At 44.5% G+C, this 17,059-nt stretch overlaps 1 protein-coding gene across 3 annotated transcripts; it reads right to left on the bottom strand.

Annotated features, from left to right (window-relative positions):
• Positions 1-2,912: 2,912 nt before the first annotated feature.
• alpk1 (alpha-kinase 1) lies at positions 2,913-16,641 on the bottom strand. 3 transcript variants are annotated; one of them, XM_061710300.1, is made up of 14 exons: positions 16,600-16,641; positions 15,787-15,977; positions 14,629-14,783; positions 14,338-14,536; positions 14,178-14,237; positions 14,008-14,094; positions 12,085-12,161; positions 11,893-11,988; positions 11,670-11,777; positions 8,671-10,405; positions 8,398-8,545; positions 6,314-6,476; positions 4,661-4,847; positions 2,913-4,566 (listed from the first exon to the last, which is right to left on the bottom strand). In XM_061710300.1, the coding sequence occupies exons 2-14, from the start codon at positions 15,887-15,889 to the stop codon at positions 4,355-4,357; spliced, it is 3,330 nt and encodes a 1,109-aa protein (XP_061566284.1). In that variant the 5' UTR covers positions 15,890-15,977; positions 16,600-16,641; the 3' UTR covers positions 2,913-4,354. The 3 variants fall into 3 exon arrangements, with proteins under 3 accessions (XP_061566284.1, XP_061566285.1, XP_061566287.1); XM_061710301.1 differs by lacking the exons at positions 15,787-15,977; positions 16,600-16,641 and having other exon boundaries at positions 14,615-14,734; XM_061710303.1 differs by lacking the exons at positions 14,008-14,094; positions 14,178-14,237; positions 14,338-14,536; ... (1 more) ...; positions 15,787-15,977; positions 16,600-16,641 and having other exon boundaries at positions 12,116-12,720.
• Positions 16,642-17,059: the final 418 nt, after the last annotated feature.

The following is a 17,059-nucleotide window of genomic DNA, read 5'->3' as shown; positions in this document are numbered from 1 at the left end:
ACATTATTTTGCTGTTGTTCTTTATTTCTGGATGAGACTGTTAAATTGTTTTGCTTTTTTTTTACGCTTTTAATTTGATGGTGATTTGTTGTTGTTCGGGATAAAGCCAACAATAAACAATAAACAATACACTGATAACTTCCAGGATTCCTGCTTTCTGGTCTGAATATGTTCATTACACAGTAGTCAGAGGACGGAGTGGCGGGGAGGACGCTGCTCACTGGCTCAGGGGGGAAAGAATGTTGTTTGTGTTCACCGAAGGAGGGCCAGAAACTCAGAACTGGATTTCAGCTGAACCTGAGAAGGGTTACAGGAGCTGTGTCATCGTCATGTGACACCGGAGGTGCGTGACTGCAGTCACCTGACCCGAGCACCTGAACAGGAAACAAATCCTTTGTTGGATCATTTTTTATGATCGCCTCAACAATCAGAGCTGCGCAAACATCTCCAGCACCCTCGGGCTTGTTGCCGCACCACAACCACCAGTTGTGCATTTATAGAATGAAGAAATAACTGTCAACATTAGCATCAGTGGTTCAGATCTGGGTATTTGTCCTTTTCGGAGAAAGCGAAGCACATTTGTGTTATATGAAACTCGCTTTAGTTATCCTCATTTTCAATCACATATTTTTCTGGGAGTAAATGTTTGTCAAAGGTCATCTGCTCTAAAGACACGGAGTCACCGCCAGACTCCCGGGACTTCAGTAAAATAAAGAATGAAACAAATACATCTGCTGGAGCCCATTGAAGCTCTCGTTGGGTGAAAGGCCAATATTTAACAGTGGGGGTGGGGGGTTGCTGAAGGGGATAAATATAAGATAAACCTTCGACCAATTGAAATAAGAGTTTTAACTAACATTATTTCCATTAATGATTATAATTACATCATATAATATTATGCAATAATTAGATTAATTAAAGCTGCAAGCAGCGATGAACGGGCCCTCGCACTCACGGCCACCTCCCTCCATAAGCATATCAGAAATGACACCACCCACGACTTCCTATGTCAAACCATTCAAAAGTTATAGCAGAAAAAAGGGACAACCAATCAGAAGAAGGGGCGGGGCAAATTAAGGCCAACGAAGCTTAAGGACTCATTACAGAGTCCCATGACACCACCCACAACTTCCTATGTCAAACAATTAAAAAGTTATAGCAGAAAAAAGGGACAACCAATCAGAAGAAGGGGCGGGGCTAATTCAGGCCAACGAAGCTTAAGGACTCATTACAGAGTCCCATGACACCACCCACAACTTCCTATGTCAAACTATTCAAAAGTTATGGGAGATAAAAGTCATCTAGAGGGCGCTGTTGAGCCGTTAGGCCACGCCCATTAATGCAAACCATGAAATATCAAATTTATCGCCAAGTCTGGCTTGCATGCAAAATTTGGTGACTTTTGGAGAACTATCAAATATGGACCAATCACATGAAGGGGGGGCGCGCCTTTTGGCGTCTAGCGTCGCCACGGTAACACTTTTGAAAGAGAAAAGTAATGCGTGGTGTCGCAGGATGTACACGCACATTTTGATGTATAACACACCTGGGTGCACGTTGCGGTTCGGGCTGAATTAACTGCCGAATGAATGGCATAAATTTCGCCAAAATGACACAATTTATTCAAAATGGCCGACATCCTGTTCGGTTTCGGCCATGGCTTCAAGAGACTTTTCTTTAAGTTGCGACATGATACAGGTGTGTAGTCATTTTCGTGCATGTACGTCAAACCGTATTGTGGGGCTTGAGGCACAAAGTTTTCCGGGTGGCGCTGTTGAGCCATTTTGCCACGCCCATTAATGCAAACCATGAAATATCAAATTTATCGCCAGGCCTGGCTTGCATGCCAAATTTGGTGCCTTTTGGGGAACTATCAAATATGGACCAATCAGATGAAGGGGGGGTGCGCTTGTTGGCGTCTAGCGTCGCCACGGTAACACTTTTGAAAGAGAAAAGTAATGCGTGTAGTCGCAGGATGGAGACGCACATTTTGATGTATAACACATCTGGGTTCACGATACGGTTCGGGCTGAATTAACTCTCGAAGGAATGGAATATATTGCTCCAAAATTACGCGATTAATTCAGAATGTTCAAAATGGCCGACTTCCTGTTCGGTTTCGGCCATGGCGCCAAGAGACTTTTCTTTTAGTTGCGACATGATACAGGTGTGTACCGATTTTCGTTCATGTACGTCAAACCGTATTATGGGGCTTGAGGCTCAAAGTTTTTTCTGTCTGAACCAATCAGATGAAGGGTGGCCGCGCTTTTTTGCGTCTAGCGTCTCCACGGTAACGCTTTTGAAAGAGAAAAGTAATGCGTGGTGTCGCACGATGGAGACGCACATTTTTATGTATAACACACCTGGGTGCACGTTACGGTTCGGGCTGAATTAACTGCCAAAGGAATGGCATACATTTCGCCAAAATGACACGTTTAATTCAAAATGGCCGACATCCTGTTCGGTTTCGGGCATGACCCCAAGAGACTTTTGTTTAAGTTGTGCCATGATACAGGTGTGTACCGATTTTCGTGCATGTACGACAAACCATATTGTGGGGCTTGAGGCACAAAGTTTTCAAGGGGGCGCTGTTGAGCCATTTTGCCACGCCCATTAATGCAAACCATTAAATATCAAATTTTTCGCCAGGCCTGACTTGCATGCAAAATTTGGTGACTTTTTGGGGACGTTTAGGGGGGCAAAAAGGCCCTCCTTTCGTCAGAAGAAAAAGAAAGAAAGAAAGAAAGAAAAATTCCTACAGATACAATAGGGCCTTCGCACTGCAAGTGCTCGGGCCCTAATTAAAAGCAGATTTGCTCTGGAAACTATTAAGGCCAACGTAAAGTGATTTCTCCACTCCCGTTCTGGTGAGACGGGGGGTGGGGGATGGGGAAGGATAACACAATCTCTGGTTTCATTTTTAAGGACAAAGTTTATTGACATAACTCAGTCATGTGCTGCTGTGATTCATCTTCCCCGTGCCACAAACATGACAACTTTACAGAATGTTTCAGAGAGTCTGGATAACAATATTTGTTACGTAAGAGGAGAAAGCCTTGGATGTAGTCTAACATAAGTAGGATTTTGTAGCTTTAAATGGCATTGATTTAAAGGTACAGTCTGTAATCGTATTCAAAAACATTTTGTGTTATACTGGGTGAAATGGTCCTTCCATCCTGAGAAAACCAGTGAATAATATGTTCAGAAAAAGGAAAGAATAAAATCCGACCTCTCTGACAGCTTTAATCCTGTAAAAACTCTGACCAATCTGTTTTTTGCGCACCGAATGGCACGGATTGGTCAGAGGACCAGAGGATTGGCAGGGGGGAAAGAACCAATCAGATGCCTTCATTTTAAGTCCCGCCCACGCCCCCCTCTGTCCCATGCGCTTACTCGTCACGTTGAAAATCTTGCCGGAAAACTTCACACACTCAGTCACGTTTGCTGAAGAATGGTGCAGAAAACGAGAAAACGCAGCCATAAATACCACCTCCCCAGTATGGGGGTCCGTGGGGATGGAGGCGTCTCCATCCCGGCAGGGCGGAGAGCGCCGGTGCGGGTGGCAGTGCGCTGCGGTGCTGTGCAGGCTCTGTTGCCACGGCTACGCCATAGGGTACGCTGTAGGGTACGCTGTAGGGTACACCGTACCCTATGGCGTAGGGTACGCAGCGACGCGCACCATTCTGCATTGGTGTAACGCGGAACCATAAATCAGCCTTCAGTGTGTGCTCTGTGTGCTGTTCTGAACACTTCTCTGTTGTGCTCATTTTGCTGGGACGTCGGGTCCCTCCGCCGAGACACAACTTTTGCGGTATGCGTTCATTGTTGTGTCTAAAAATGATGCGCAGTGCCCACCCAATCAGAAACGGTACAGATATTCTGTGATATTTTTTTATATTTATAAAAAAATTAAATTATAAAAAAATAAAGGATCCCCATAACTTTGATTGGGTGGGCAGGACGCACGTTTGGGTGGGCACAGCCCACCCCTGCCCCCCCTAAAACCGGCCTCGCTTACAGGTGAATGAGACATGGGGTAGTTTTGTCCAAAATGTCCTGGAAAACTCCTGCAAATGCGCGTTCCCCAAAGTTTGTGGGGGCGTGGCTTTGGACGGAGTGCCGACGGGAGGGGGAGGAGGGGGCGGGGCTTAGAGGAGGCGCCACTTTCAAATCTTGCTAGCTCTCCAACATTACAGACTATACCTTTAAAGCTATGATTGTGGTGATAAATATAGTACATTTGTGATTTAATCTAAATGATGTTGCCAGGTACAGAAATGTCAAGGAAGTGTACAAATATTTTGGTCTGTGGGATTTGTTTAATGGAAGTTTTAGAGCACTGATTTAAGATGCCTTAAGATATCTGACGACCGATATGCTGCCGTGCGGCCAGTGGTGGTAGTTTCAGCAACTCGCAAACCTCATTGCACTCTGGTCCATGTTGCTCCTCCAGAAAGTACCTGAGGCCCCGGTCAGCGAAGTTGGAGGGGCCTCTGGGGGCCCTGGTGGAGTGAATCTGGGGGTCAGTGAGATAGGTCAGGCCTTTGCCGTTGGCGGTGACCCATCCTGCGGAACAGACACAAACACATATGAGGCTAAACCTGCAAAACACAGCTTCACACAGCTCAGTGCACGATCACTCCAGCACTCATAGTCTTACCTTGCAAGTCTACAACAACCTCTTGGCCTCCAGAGAGCAGGTAGGTGAAATGCCCGAAGGCGAGGCCGTACTTCGTAGCCTGGAACTTGTCCTCCTTCTTTCCGGTGTTGTTGGTCAGTTTGACGAAGTCCCCGAGCATGTAGGGCTCCACGGTTACACAACCCGCAACCTCGTCTCCATTCAGAATCTACCCAGCGAGATAAACCCAAACGAGGAAGACGTGAAACATTGAAACGCGGCTCATGAGAAGAATTCTGCGTAATTATGTTATTTTCCTTTTTTTATTTAATTTCTAACAGTCTTAGACTTAAATGAACTGACAAAACACTGATCCTTTACTGTCTAAAATTATGTTTTAAAAGGAACCCTGGCTATTAAGACATGTAGGTCTTAAAAGATAAATGTTGGTATCAATTATAACAATGTGATATAAAAAACCTTTTTGATGTCTTCGTTTTTATAAAATTTGAAAATATAATTTAACTCATAGGTCACCATTGTTGTTTACATTCTGGGTAGTGACGTCAGACGGTGGCTCCTGCTAACCCCCGTACACTGTTTTGACACCCAGAAACAGATGAAAACACAGCTAAACAGGTGACGGCGCATCAGAAACACAGATCAAAACACAGCTAAACATTAAGGTGACGGCGCACCTACAAAAAAGTAAAAAAAAAAAAAAAAAAAGTGCCGCACCATAAAGCATGAACTATAAAAACACCATAAAACTCAGATAGACTAACAGACCACATGTTTCAACTAGCAGATAGCCGGTGCTACAATAAAAACCCCAGCCAGATCTGGCGTCATTAAATTAAATAAAGATGTTCTTGCCTATTTGACGCGAAGTCTGTGCCTCCCGTTTCGTCAAAGTCCCGGGCCAGTCCCCTCAGCCTCTGGTCTGTCATCACCCAGCACCGAAGCCGGTTTTAGGGGGGGCAGGGGTGGGCTATGCCCACCCAAACGTGCATCTTGCCCACCGGTGTCTCCATCCCGGCCAGACCGGAGAGCGCAGAGCGGAGAGAGGATGGCGGTGCGCTGCAGGCTGTAGAGCCACGGCTACGCCGTCTACGGCGTAGGCTACGGCGTAGGCTACGCCGTTGACGCCGTAGCCTAATGCACTGGTAAGATGCGCACGACTTTGATAATTTTTGCAGATCTCCCGTGCATCACAGAACTTTGATCCAGTTTGCCTGAACCGAGACGTCTTATGGGCTCCCTCGTCAGCCTCCACGGCCGGGAGATGCTGCTCATCTATGTTTTGGATACCTGTCCCAGTTAAACCGCGGCTTATCTTCCCAGAGCCACCGCTCTACGTCATCGCCCCCAGAATGCATTGCGCAGGTAAAACATGGCGCCTCCCGCAGGTCAAAATATGTGATAAACATTGTAGATTTTTAAAGCAATTAGATTATTTTATGTGTTTCTAACAACATATTTTAGTATAAGAGAACAATTGTGGCTAATTAGGGACTACAAGTCTTAATAACCAGGGTTCCTTTTAAGAGAAAACTGTCAATCAGTTGGTGTGCTGAGGTATTCTTCTAAAGAAGTATGAATTTCATTAATTTAATTCTAAAGCAACATCTGCTATCATCGTGATCTACATCTGTTTCAAGCTTGGTGCATTTTCCTCGACCAGCAGCGCCTCACCAGGAGCGCCTCTGACGGGATGAAGAAGATCTGAGCCATGGCCTCTTTATCATAGAGGCTCTTGTTGAATTCTGTCACGTAGTACTGGGCCGTCATCTGTCGCTCCACATCCTTCAGGTGAAACTGGATCTCCTTGGGTTTTAAGTAATCTTTCCCGACGTAGCTGCAAAATAGATTTGAGATTTATTTTATTTGTCCCGTAGGGAGATTCGTCTTCACTTTCAGTACATTTCATCAACACCAACAATAAATAAGTGACATACATAACAACAGAGACAACTTAAATGACAGCACAAAAGTGGACTGACAGATGAGCGGGGCTGCTGTTCAGGGCAGCTATGGATGCAGGGATCAGACTTTTCCCAAGTCGAGCCTCCTAAACTTAAAGGAGCATGAGGCAGGATTGAGGCAGGATTTATGACAAAAATTTGTATACGTTTTAAGTTTTCTAGTAATAATGTCAGATGAAGCGTTCCAAACCAAAAAGAATGTTTCCTCTAGCGTATCTCTCCGTTGCCTTGAACAGGCTGTGTGCTGCAAAATGTGCTGCAATTCCGGGCCCGAATTTCCCGCGCTGTCCTGCGGATGTGAAGTCACATGACGCTGCATGTGCGTTCTCCCCGTTCTCCCGTGCCGGCTTCACTGTTGGCTGCAGTACCCCCAACGGCCGTCATGGCAAAGGGTGGCGCTATCAAGTCTCATTTCTTAAAGGTATTGTGACATGAAAAACACATTTTTCTTGATTTTTTGTGTTTTGTTGGGTGTCTTGACATCAATTACACCCAAAAAACAACAAACTTTTAACATTCAGTGTATTGTGTGCTTTCTGGGATTTTCCGCATAACTGTGCAAAAACGGCGCACCTGGTTTGGTGGCGGGCCGTGACGTCAGGGCCCGCTAAATCACCGCCCCCTCCACCCAGTTCCCTGCCTCCTCTCCTCTCCAGCGCACCATAAAGGCTGATTTATGGTTCCGCGTTACACCGACGCAGAGCATACGGCGTAGGGTTACGCGGCGACGCGCACCGTACGCTGAACCCTACGGCGTAGGATCTGCTTCGATTTTAACGCGGAACCATAAATCAGGCTTAACACGGAGCAGTTTAGAGCCTCTTCTGTTCTAATCACCGGAGGAGAACTGCTAAGAAGACCCGCGGCCACTGACTGGACTTAAGATAAGGAGACACTGCTGCTTGCATGCCTTTATTTTTATGATTGTTTGCTGTGGACTGTCTGCTTCGCCGTGCTGCTTTTCCGTGCATGCTTCGCCTGTCGCTCCCGGCTTAATGCCGCGTTCCATTTACCTCGGAAATCGGAACTGGGAACTGGGAACTCGGGGGTGGTGAAGATTCTCCCACTTTACCAGTAGGAGATCCCACTTCGAGGGGCGTTCCAGTTGAAAATTCCGACTGGGAACTGGGAAATTCCGACTTCCGAGGACAAATGGAACGCGGCATAACTCTCCGACGCCGCTGTGAGCGTATTGCTCGCGGGGAGCTGCGGTCCCGGTCCTCTGGTCCCGGTTGGACTTCATCCCCGGGCTGTAGTCGCCCTGTCTGGGCTGTGTGTCGGTGTTTGTGGTCGGTGTGCGCGCGTGTGTGTGAAGACGGCAGAAGTGTGTAGCGGTTGGTTGGAGGAGGTTTGGAGGAGGAGCGGAGCAATGATTGACAGGAAAGGGGAAAAAGGACCCGTTTTTCACGGCGCAAAAAAACACTGTAATAAAAAGCCAGGAATGGAGTACTAGAGTGAAGTTTTTCTTGTTACACTCTTTTAGACACATTTGAGGGATGTTGGCCAAGACTTTTAATAGTGTTAAAAGCATGTTAAAAATGATGTCACAATACCTTTAAATGGAGCCTCATGCTCCTTTAAGAGTTCTGTACCTGTGCCTGACTAGTGTTGTTTTTGGAAGCCTGTTTCAATTTTAATTTCTGCACAGTAATTCCTTTGTTTTATTGGCATTGATTTGGAGATGATTGTCTGAGCACCACTTGGTGAAATGACTCTCTGAACTATGTGGTGGGAGAGTATATGAGATGTAGTGTTCCCAGATTTAGGGCGTAGTGCGGCTGCCTTGCAGCGTACCTGCTTAACCTCTCCTCCTGGTGTAAAAATTGAACCCATATGGCCATCCTCTGCTTGCCCTTCATTCCCATCTCATCTCCGATGTAAACGCATGTCTCCCTGGCTGTCCACAGTCCCGTGGCCTTGGAGAACTTTAAGTGGAGAGCACCTAGCGGGTACAATGGGCAGCAGTCAGCGCTTGCAATTTTTATGTCATTCTGTAAAAGATGGGAGAGTTTCTATGGGAAGAAATAAAAAACATCCATCCATCCATCCATCCATCTCCGTACTTACTGCAGGCAGTTCTGAGCTTGTCGAGTTTGAATTGCATCTCATCGCTCTGCAACCTCCTCAACAGACATTCATGGCAAACTCCAGCCAGCAGAGCTTGGTAATCCTGCTCGCGCAACAAAAACTGCCTGCCGGGGGCAACAGCAGTCAGTTTGCAGTGGTTTATGCAGCTGTAGCACAAAGGGTTCCCCCCCGGTGGTGCACCTCCTTCTTCTGTACAGGTCATTTCATTGTGTTGGGTTCCATTTTGCTTCACCTCCAGCACCTCAAATGAACTTCCTGTGGAGGTTTCTGTGGCCGCCGGTGAAAGGTGGCGTGGGGCTGCTGGGGGGTTGGGGTTTGCAAGTTTTACGGGTGCTGGGTCAACTTCAGTCTCCACATCGGTGTGAACAAGACTCTCCAGAGGAAGTGGCCGGTGAGACGGTCTCGCTTTCCATCTAGATGCGCGGTTTTCGTAGGCGACGTCAACAGCTGAACCGCTGCTTTCAGAGTAGAAGCTCCCATCTGAACCTGGAGACCCCATGCTTTGGCAGGGTTCTGCTTTCGCTAGATTATTTGGACGTGGTTTTGTGTGAACGGGGGAGCTGGGGTCAGCGGATATTTTCTCCCATGACGACTGGGAACCGAAACTGTCACCGAGGGAGCTGGAGGACGATCTGAGGGCGAGCTGAGACAGAGAGTCCACTCCTGCTTCAGCTTCAGATTGTTTCCTCGCTGAAGCACCATCCACCCAGCTCCCCTCAGTGTCTAATGTCTCTATCCCAGCTTGTGGAGCGTCTGAACCACTACCTGCTTTGAGAGAAGGCCTGTTGGATGTTGGAGATGTCGGAGCTGCATGGGAACCGAAACCAGAGTTATGATCCCGTGGGTTTTGGTTCTTGTTTTCATCAGCAGATTGTGACATGCTGTCTGACCTGTTGTCATCCCCCTCAGTGCTAATGCAGCTTTGACTGGTCACATCTGCTTGATGTCCAACTGCACAGCTTCCTGCGTAGCCGCTGCCTCTCGGCGGAGGAGAGCCTGAACTGATTGGCAGCTCCTGCCAGGAAGAGCCGAGGTTATCGGTGCTTCCCATAGTTGTACACATGTCAGACGTTTGACGCAGATGCTTTAGTGGCTCACCTCCTTCATCGCCGCATTCTGTGTTGAGGGTCCCAAAGGTTGTACCCAGAGCTGTTAAACACAGCTTCCCCCCATCTGTGTCCTCTTTATGGCCCTTACAATGTTTGGTGGTGGTTTCACACAGGGACGCGTGGTACTTCTGAAATCTCTGCATTATCTTTGAGAAACCCTGGAGGGTGAAACGTACAGAGGGATCTTTGACGCTTCGATAGCTGTCAGGGATAAAAGACCCCTTCTCTGAATTAGGGAAGGGGTCCACACCCCAGAGGAGCTTGACTCGGGCAACCAGACGCATGATTTCCGCACACAGGCCGTCTTTGTCTTGAGCTCCGGCGCGGCAGTAATCGTAGAAGTTGGCTAAAGCTTCTTGACAGTCTTGACCCGCTTTCTTCACGACCTGCCGAGGGTCGCCGAGCCACTTGTGAGCCACGGTGATGGAATAAGCAGCCTTGAGGAAGGTGTGGAGTTCCTGCTGGCTGGTGACCAGGTCCCCTTCTGATTTGGTGAGAAGGCCAGTTGCAAACGCCTCTCGCGCCCGCTGGAGGTAGAACTTCCTCTGAGAGGCGGGACACTCGAGCGAGAAGCTGTACGACAGCAGGCAGGTACCTTGAGTTGTCTGAAAAAAGAGTAAAGAAGTAATAAGAAAGCTAAGTTAAGTTTAGTTTAGTTTAGTTTAGTTTATTTTGTTTTGGTCATTTACATTTTAAGATGTTTGCATATACACACTGTATATGTACAGTATACACACAGGTATAAATATATATATTATATATATGTACACATTTCCTTTTTTTTTTTTTTTTGACCAAAAAGGTAAAGGCTGAAGCCTCATGGCTTATTTTGCCTATCCTTTTCAACAAAAGGCAGACTTCAGAAACAAAAGATACTAATAAGAAGAAAACGAAACGAACGAACAAAACAAAGAAAATAAACAAAGAAGAGAAGAAAATAAATGTGGTCACTGACGATTTGAGGATAGCTGCAGGAGGAAAGTTGCATAATTTAGACAGTTTAATATGAAGATAATTTATATTAGTGTTCTATATTTATCCATTATTTTAGATTTATAATTTTTTTTAAATTTATAAATTGAGCTACTTTTTTTTAGTTCCTCATCCAGGCGGTTCCACAGTTTCACCCCTTCGACACTGATACACCTTGACATTTTTTTTGTTCTTGGCCATTTCTGCTCAAAAATGCCATATCCCCTTAGGTTGTGCCTGCTTTCCCTCACCTGGAACAACTCCAGGATACAATGTGGGAGCATCTGGTTGTGTGCCTTGTACATTGTTATTGCTGTCTTGAATTTGATTAAATCGTATAATTTTATGGTGTTTGCCCGGATGAAAAGTGGATTTGTTGGTGCGTAGTATTTAGCATGGTTGACAATAAGCTTTTAAGCTATACTGCAGTTAACTTTGCTTTGAAAGCATTTTTGAATTTTCCCAGTTGAGATTGTGTGGTTGTGTTAGGTCAGTTAGAGGAACCAAAACTTTGCACCCGGAAGCAAAGCCTGCAAGTGGGACAGCATCATCAGCTGAGGGCTGTATAGCCTGACATGTGGTGCAGCTCCATCAGAGGCGCTTAGGTCAGTTAATGTGGTTTTTATGGTTGATCTGATGACATGACACCTTTCCTCGTCTCAATTTCCCTCAGTGTCTTCAACCATTCGACTGTTAAAATATGTAATCATCCAAGGCCTCTTAACAGTCCCATGACAGGTCACAAGACACCTTTTTGAACTCATGAAAGTTTCCTAGTTATACATTAACTGACCTGAGCAAATTTTACAACTTGTCTCTTGCATCTGTTAAAAAACTACAATCTTTGAAGACGGATTTTAGTAAAGCGTGCCGGGGTACTTCACTGGAATAACTTACCACATTCGTCAACACATACAGGGAAGTGTACTGACTGTATACGACAGCCATCTTTGCCGCCTGAGCAGCTGAGAGAAGACGATTCCTCACCCCCCCGAATAAAGATGCCTACAAGAAAAAAAAAAAACAAAGCCCAGATGTAAAACCCAAGCAGAACTACAGAACAACAGCAGTTATACAAATACAACAGTAGAAAGAGACAAGATATGTCTTTTGGACATACAAAATCAATATCTGGATTAGTCCTGAAAGCGTGGAAGTCTTCGTCATTCATAGACACCAGTATGTTGGCCAGAATGCCCAGAGAGGTCCCGATGCCCTACAAGTACACACACAAGTGCAAAAGTGTGTGTAACAGGGCAACCGAGTTCACGACTTCATGTCACCTGTCACAACCGCTTGCACTTTTTTGTACTTTTTTGTCTGGTTGAGGAAGTGAGTAGTACCCGACCAGCGAAGCCCAGATCAGCTCTGCGGACTCGCGCCACAGGCCTGAAACCAAACACAAGCACAAAGACGGTGAACAAAGTGTAAAAAGTAGGGGTGTGCAAACAAGGGTACCTCATGATTTGATTCAATTTCGATTATTGGAGCTTCGATTCTTCGATTATAACGATTGTCGATTCGATTATTGGTCCCACGATTCTTCGATTATTGTGATTTTTAAAGGAGACCTATTATGGCATTTAATGTATATTTTAAACAGGCCTTGAATGTCTTAAAAACAATCTAAAGCTTGTTTTTTCTACATAAATCATAAATCCAGCCTGTGGGCCCTGTCACTAGTTTTACCGCTTCTAACCTCTTTTTCTGCGCCTCATTTTTAGGGAAGGGGGGGGTATGATAATGAGGCTCTGTGCTGATTGGCTCCCTGAATGACGTGTAGCAGGGGAGGAGAATAAACCTGCTCCGCCAGAGCAGCCCGAGCCTGTAAATAAATACAACACTGAATTTTCACAAATGGCAACTTTATTGTTAAAAAAATAAAATATGAGTTGTATATAAATAACATTTATGCACTATTTAAGCCGGATCTGCCCGGCGGAGTCTGAACGCTGGCCGCGGAGCCAAGCCAGGCGCCCGGGAGCAGCGCTGCTGGATCAGCGCTGCTGGATCAGCGCGCATCACCGCGGCTTTAACCGGGAAATATGACCGGTTCCCACCGGCCGGGACCGCAGGAACCCGCCTGGACTGGTAGCAGGGACTCCCGGGGACCGACCAGCGGAATTTCAGCCGGATCTGCCCGGCGGATGCTGCGCGACGGGCGCCGCAACTCCACGGCGGGCGCACAGATCCGCTCCGGAGCGCATCCGCGGCGCATCGCCCGTTATCGGGGATCAAACCGACAGATTTCGCTGAAAATCTCGAAGGGTGAAGCTGGTCCAGCCTGGGACAGACCCCCGAGGACCCAGCTCCCAAATCACCCGGGAACCTGCATGATTTAACCTGGATCCGCGGCGCTGCGGCGCCGCGTCCGACTGGCTGAAGGATGGACCGCTCCAGCCAGAGAGCTGGTTGTGGGCGTGGTTTCAGCAGCGGAGGCTGAACCTATGGAAATGAGCGCCTATGGTGACGTCACCCTAGGCGCAGATTCAGAATAGCTCAAAAAAAGGCCACGTGACACTGGGGACTCAGTCCGGCGGGGGTCAGAGAGCTTGCAGAAATTCATGGTATTTTGTCTCCCCTGTGCTGGCAGGGTGAGGGGAGACCACTTTATATATGTTAAAACAAGAAAAAACGTGTTTTTCATAATAGGTCACCTTTAATGCTTTTTTCCATACAAGATTGATTTTGTCTTCATCTGGGGCTACATTTGTAAATAAATAGCCAATCAATTAACTCAGTTCCTCTAACAACACTCATTAAGTAAATAACAAGGTTTTTTGAACATTTGACATGTTTTTTTCAAAGACACAAAATAATGTATTTTATGACTATGTAAACATTTGCTCTTTGACTTACTTAACTTTGACCAGGGAAAGCTGCACTTGCATGAGAGCGCCCTCTATTGGCGGAAAACACTGAAAACGGTCAAGCCCTGGATTTAATGAGTTCATTAATTCAAGTAAACAAGATATGTACTTCCATCAAATTTATTTAGCGTAAACATATCTGCCATATTTCAAGTGAACAATTAGACATGTGCATTCTTGAAAATGAAATGATTCAGCAGCTTATTCAGTCTGGAATCTGGATAGGATAACTTTTTTTTTTTTTTTTTAATTAATCGATTCCAAATCGTCACGTGACGCATAGCGATGCATCAACACATCGAAGAATTGCACCCACCTCTAGTAAAAAGCACCACAACTCTTTCACCCGGTAAAAATAATCTTACCAAGCTTTTGCAAGATCATCCCACGCACTTGAACGCTCACAGCCTGCACCAGAGCCCTGTCGCCGTCCGACTGGTAAATCCAGCAACCTGGAGGGTCCATTTGTCAGGCCTGATGATCACTTTTTAAAACTTTATCAGGGCCGTTTAATGTGACAAATTACGTAAACTACCTGTTGCACCACAGTTGTTAATCAGACTGCTCAGGATGTACTCTGCCTTCTGCAGTTTTCCTGCGGGAGATTAGGAATATTTCGTGTGTTCCAGCTCCATGTGACCATTAACATTACAGTAATAAACTGCACGTGAAAACAAATATTCATGTTTGCGTACCAGAGTTAAGATATACCCTGGCTTGCCGTATGACCAACTGGGGGGCCAGTGGGCTGTCGGGGTAGCGTCGGTGGAGCAGCTTGGTCATCTTTAGCAGCCGGCTGGACTCATCAGTCCAGTACAGGAAACGGTCCACCAAGAAGACCACCGCCAGTGCCGAGCTCGCCTCCTGAGCCATGATGGATGCCTTCAGGAAAGCCTGGAAACCCAGAACAACTCAACAACTCCATCCAAGGGAAAGAGGCCTGCTCGCTTCCTTAAATATTCAACAACATACAGGAGAATTGTTACCAGTAGCTGGGGTAGATGCTTGCTGATGAGGTCACTGAGGTTGGTTTTGTCATTGGGAGTGACCGACTGTTTATACTGCCACCTCTCAGGCACAAAGGGCCACTTCATCTGCATGGCGTCCTGCAGCAGAGACGCCAGCTCTGCACACAGCGAGTCTGTAAGGGATTAAACGTTTATCTGGTCCAGTTTTAGTATTGAAGGCTTGTACTGACATAATTTAAGGATCTGATATTGAAATGATGACAATGATATATATATATATATATATATATATATATATATATATATATATATATATATATATATATATATATATATATATATACTGTATATATATATACAAATATATATTTTAAAATATATATATATATATATATATATATACAAATATATATTTTAATATATATATATATATATATATATATATATATATATATATATATATATATATATATATATATAAATAACCAAAAAAACAAAAAAAATATTTTATTCTAATTGAAGGCACTAAGTTGTTATTGCTGTAATATCCTTTATCCATTAGTCAAATCAAGTATTATTGTTTTTATTATCATTGGGTTGTATTTGCGGACGAATATATATATATATATATATATATATATATATATATATATATATATATATATATATATATATATATATATATATAAACAAAAGGTGACCAAAAAAATATTTGATTCAAATTGATGGCAAATTGATTTATTATCATTGCAGTTTTTATTATCATTGTTGGATAAGTACATATGAATTTGGTGCTTTGATGCATCATTATTTACAAGAGGAAACCACTGAGAGAAAATGTACTACAGTTAGCAGATTAGCCTTTTAATATATCTACCAGTTATTTGGTGCTTGAACCTTCAGTATTTAGCAGTGTAGTGAGAACATGGCTCAAGTCAGAGTGTTTTTATAAATTGTTTTGTCATTGTACGATTAATATAATACATTGTATCAAAAATCAAGCATATTTTTGAAGTTCCTGTCTTTGTTTAATAGACTTAAAAAAAAAAAAAAAAAGGAAGTTTGGGTCAAATTCAACGCAAATCAGATGGAGATCAGGTGCAACAGTACACCTGACGCCCCCTCCAGGTCTGATTCTCGTCAAACTCGACCCAACAGCGCCCCCTCGTGTCTGACCTCTGCAGCTGCAGTACTTGGCTCCCAGCTCGTCGGCGGTGCTGCTGGACTGATGAGTCTCTGCGGCCGCGAGACAGTCCTCCAGTAACCCCCCCACGTCCATAGTGGGAAACACACGCAGCAGTCGTTGCCAGGAAACAAACACTTTCCTTCTCCTTTTTTTTTTTTTTTGACTCCTTCAAACACAGTTCCTGCATTCAAGAGACGAAATAGAGGAATTTCAAGAGGACTTAACAGCTGTTGAAAAAGGATTTCACCATCAACTAGTGGGCCTTAAAATAAATGGAAAAAAGTGTGATAACATTTATCAAAGGTGCAGAGAACAATTATTATTTCTTAATTATGACGAAACAATGACTCAGAATTAAAATAAATACTGGTGCATAAATAGTGTCAACAATATTTAAGAATTAATGAATTTGATTAATTTGGATTAAAACGGGTATGGGAAATGGATGGATGGGAAATAATCTTCAGCTTTATCTGAGTCAGGCTACTTTTATATTCTTGTAGCCTGAGCGATACAGCCATAGACATATATACATATGTCATATATCATATATGTATGTCTATGGATACAACCACATGCAGAAAAACAAGACTGTGGATTATCTTGTCGCCCAGGAATGCCAAGTTGCCAGACTTAGATCATAAACAGTAAAACTACAGTAGTCCACGGACCGACGTGACAACAAGCGCGTCGTAGGAGCCGTTATGCTTAACGAGAAGATGTTTATGATCAACCAGAATCGATTAACCCACTTTTTCCAAATGTACAGTTTATTAATGAGTATTTTTCAGAGTAAAACGCACCTCCCGAGGGTCTGCAGACTCGCGTCTTCCTGGTAGGGCAATGCTCCGTTCAAGGCCACCTCTGTGGAGTCGGAAATAACCACGTCTCGTCAGTGGAACGAAAGATAGGCCTCAGCCGTCAGTGTAACCCGCATAAACGCTCATTTAACTACTGATTATGGATTTAAAATGCTAAGCTATTTTTCAAGACAATGTCTTTGCTCTTACAAATTCATAGAAATTATTGTATTAAACGTTGTATTTTTTATTTTATTTTTCATTCCAATGTATATACTGTTTATATTTTGTAATTATATATATTTTTTTTACTTTTTTTACCCTTTCCCTGCATGTGTGTGCATGTGTACTGCTGCTGCACAAAGCGAATTTCCCCATTCAGGGAGAAATAAAGGACAATCTAATCTAATCTATTTGTATATTAGTACCTTTTTGTGTGGCGTCAAGCAAGAAATTTGCCATG

Source organism: Cololabis saira, chromosome 20 (assembly GCF_033807715.1).
Source record: "Cololabis saira isolate AMF1-May2022 chromosome 20, fColSai1.1, whole genome shotgun sequence".
NCBI classification, from domain to species: domain Eukaryota; kingdom Metazoa; phylum Chordata; class Actinopteri; order Beloniformes; family Belonidae; genus Cololabis; species Cololabis saira.
The sequence above is the reverse complement of the archived record's forward strand: the minus strand, read 5'-3'. Positions and strand labels throughout refer to the sequence as shown.